Genomic DNA, 3,878 nt, shown 5'->3' on the forward strand with positions numbered 1-3,878 from the left:
GGCGGACAGGATACTTCTGTTCGTTACTAGAAATAAAGGAATCATCAAATGCCTCATTTAAAAAGGAGGTAAGTTCATAAGAAAATTTCACCGTAGGATCAGAAGGAAGAGGAGTATAGAAATCACTGTCACTTAGATGTCTCAAAATTTCAGTTCTATAACACTCTTTATTTTGTATCACCACTGCTCCACCCTTATCTGTTTTCCGAATCACAATAGAGTCATCACTGGAAAGCTCTAACAGTGCCTTTTCTTCATCATGGCTAATGTTAGAATAATGTCTTTTTTTATTTTGTGTGAATACCTCATTATAAGACTCCTGTTCCACCAGCCTGCAAAAGGTGGAAACGGATGAGTTCAGAGCAGGAGGGGTAAAGGTGGAAGCTGCAAAGTCCTCTCTCTCTCGTCCGCAGTGGTGGTATCTGGCGCCGTCAGCCGACAACCACGGATAAACACGGCCATTTTTGTAGTCCAGAGTGTCTCTTATATTTCTGCATCTTCATTTCTAATGTTTTCTTCTCAAAAGGCACCTTAGCACTGGCGCACTTCTCCTCCGCCTCCTGGATCTGCTCAGTTTTCAATTTTTTCTTCATTTCGTCTTTTAGTTCAGTGATCTCAGTCCTTGTTTTTGTAAGTTCATCATTGGCGTGTTGTATGACAAGTATCATGAGATCAAAAGAGTACTTGTTCAATATTTCGCATCACTTTCTACAAAACTCACTGTTGTTTCTCCCCAGCACCAGTTCTTTGTTGATGTGCAGGCCTCTCGGTATTCGTTTGTTGCGCCAGTACTGTGATAAAGTGGAGCCATGCAGGTTGGTTCGAGTCTCTCTCTTCATCAGATACTCCAAGGGGTTTGTGAAAGACAAAACAGAGTCCGACATTAGAGCCGAAGCTGCAGGCATTTCTTGAGGAAACAGACTTAAAATGGTGTCAGAGTCCGAGTCTGAGAGGGCCAGCATAGTGGCTCATTTGTCTGTAAGTAGATCTAGTTCTTTGTACAGGTCCACCATGTTAGCCTGAGGTGGAGGTGCAACACTCAAGAGAATCCACGAAAAAGCAAAAAAAGGAGCACCCTCCCGACTTTCAACAGAAAAATAGGGGCACAACCACAAAGGTAAACTAGAGGCAGGAAAGGTCAGCACTCAAAATGTCCTTTTACCGTTTATTAAGGCATAACAGGCCACAACGGACACGTTTCGACACGTAGGTCTTCTTCAGCGTTGTAGACAAAGAGCGGAAGGGCACCTTATGTACAGGAAGTAACACTAACAGTACAGGTACATCCTTCAAAATAAGACTCTTCGTTTAAGCAGGGTAAAACAAAACCACTCAATGAAACCTAGCACAAAGATTCAAATGTACATAAAAATATGAGTTTAACCAGTGTAAAGACTCACAAAAAGACCACTGTTAGAGGGCTCAAGATGACTCTTTAGAAACAAATTTATCATTTGAAATATTATTAAATATTTATCAATATATTGTAAAATAATATATTGAGAAAGCGTCTTCAACATGCTATGTGCCATTATTGAGCTCAAACCCAAAGATAACAGCATTAAGGAAATGTCCATGTTTTATATAGTCTATGCTTAAAGCTCATCTGCACTGTATATTCAAATGAAAATGCATAATTCAATGATCTACAGTCAATTCAAATTTCAACTATTGCCACAGACCAAAATATAATTTGTGTTGTAACAATTTCAAAGTTGTGCAATGCTTGAACTGGTGGAAAGCTCATGAACGTCACAGTGACAAGAATTTCTAGGCTAAGGAAACTAAAGTGCTGAGAGTTTCCTGTCTAATAAGCTATCATCTCTATCTGTCCATCTCTAACCTCACACTTATAAAGTTCAGGAAGAGGAAATTATGCGCCGTGTATTTTATTGCCACATTTATTTCAGCACACAGAAACACTGCTGTTCTCATCGTGTCGAGACATGAACACCACACTGGAAGAGGGACCAGAGCCGGCTTATGCTGCAATCTTTGGCTGTATTTTGGCTGTGGGTCTGCCTCTCAATGCTGTGTCACTGTGGATTCTGCTGAGACACCACAGTCTCAAATCCCCCAGTGCTGTCTACATGGTCAACCTGGCAATCTCAGACCTGCTGCTTGCTATATCTTTACCCTTGAGAGTCTACTTTTACGCCACCGGAACCTGGCCACTGAGCGTTTTGGCCTGCCACTCCGTTTCGATGCTGTTTCGGAACAACATACGCTCCAGCGCTTTATTCATCACCATCATCAGCGTGGACCGTCTGCTGGCTGTGGTTTATCCTCTGAGATCACGGCACCGTCGGACCTCGTCTAACGCCTGGAAAGCTGCAGCGCTCATTTGGCTGTTTGTGATTGTGACGAATGTTCCGGAGAGTGTTAAATACTTCATCTATTTAAACAATACAAATCAATCTTCCTGTTTCAAAAATGATGGAAATTCTAAATCAATAATGATTTATCTTCAGCCGGTGCTTGTGTTCAGCATGCTGGCAGTCAACATTGTGTGCACTGCTCTGGTGTCCTGGACTCTAAACAGACACCTGAATGACTCTACAAGGATCAACAACAAGGTTTATGTCATGCTGATATTTGTTATGAGCCTGGTCATGTTCATCGTATGTTTCTTACCTCTGTATGGGGGTTTACTTGTAAAAACAACAAGTGAAGAGATAAAACCTTTAGTATGTCTCGCTAGTGTGAACTGCTGCCTGGATCCTCTGCTGTATTACTTTTCCTTTGATGCTTTCTGGAAGAAAAAAGACAATGCAGATCTTCCTGGATAACAGAAGTCAAAGGACATATTAGATTTATGTGTTGGCATCATGTCTGTAATGTAACAATGAATTTTTGCAGTTATGTGTGATGCTCATTTAGATCACAAACCTATCCTCTCATAAATGTCCTTAAATGTAAAGATTTAACATGAGGCCAGGCAAATATGTTCCTATTAAAAGCTGCATAAATGTTCTCAAGTACATTCTACATATGCTGTGTGATTTACTGTTTTTAATTGTATATTGCTTGTCTTTTTGTTACAAAATACTGTTGTACATCCTATCAATATCTGATTAAAAAATTGTTCCAAAAACTTTTTTGCAGTCAGATGCTACAGTTGAAAAAAATCATTTTTATTCTCATTAGTCTACACTCAGTAACCAATCATGACAAAATGTAAAACAGAATTTTAGAATTTTTGTAAATTTATAAAAATAAAAAAATGAAATATCACATTGACGTAAGTGTTCAGACCCCTTGCAAAACCACTTGAAATTTAGCTCCCATTTCTCTGGATCTTTTCTGAGATGTTTCTACACCTCGATTGCAGTCAACATGTCATAAATTAATCGGACATGATTTGGACAGGTCTCTCGAGGAGTCGTAACAACTGACAATGCATATAAGAGCAAAAATCAGGCTATAAGTTTAAAGGACACAGTGGCCTCCATGATTCTCAAATGGAAAAAGCACAACCAGGACTCTACCAAGAGTTGGTCACCCAGCCAAACTGAGCAATCAGGGGAGAATGGCCGTAGTAAGAGAACATGATGGTCACTCTGACTAAGCACCAGACATCCTGTGTAGAGGTGGGACATAGTTCCAGAAGGACAGTTATTACTGTTGAGAAATAAAATGTATTAATTTTATTATCATTACTGCATTCCTACACTGACCTGGGCTTCATGGCAGTATGGCTGGACGGAAGCCTCTCCTCAGTGAAAAACACATGAAACCCAGTTAGTAGGCCTATTTACTCAGTAGAAAACCCATGTTTTGTTTTCATTCAGTGTGTGAACTGGCCCAGAGCTGTTAAAAAGCGAGAATGGGAAATGGTTAACAACGACCTGACAATACTCCTGGAGCAACAGGCAGGC

At 40.3% G+C, this 3,878-nt stretch overlaps 1 protein-coding gene across 1 annotated transcript; it reads left to right on the forward strand.

The window, feature by feature from the left end:
• Positions 1 to 1,936: 1,936 nt before the first annotated feature.
• LOC121525908 (lysophosphatidic acid receptor 6-like) lies at positions 1,937 to 3,051 on the forward strand. Its single transcript, XM_041812121.1, has one exon. It carries the CDS (start codon positions 1,947 to 1,949, stop codon positions 2,787 to 2,789), a length of 843 nt encoding a protein of 280 aa, XP_041668055.1. The 5' UTR covers positions 1,937 to 1,946; the 3' UTR covers positions 2,790 to 3,051.
• The last annotated feature ends 827 nt before the right edge of the window (positions 3,052 to 3,878 follow it).

Source organism: Cheilinus undulatus, linkage group 2 (assembly GCF_018320785.1).
Source record: "Cheilinus undulatus linkage group 2, ASM1832078v1, whole genome shotgun sequence".
NCBI classification, from domain to species: domain Eukaryota; kingdom Metazoa; phylum Chordata; class Actinopteri; order Labriformes; family Labridae; genus Cheilinus; species Cheilinus undulatus.

Excerpts from the sequence above, each read along its gene's own strand:
- LOC121525908 (XM_041812121.1), top strand. The coding sequence starts at position 1,947 with ATGAACACCACACTGGAAGAGGGACCAGAGCCGGCTTATGCTGCAATC.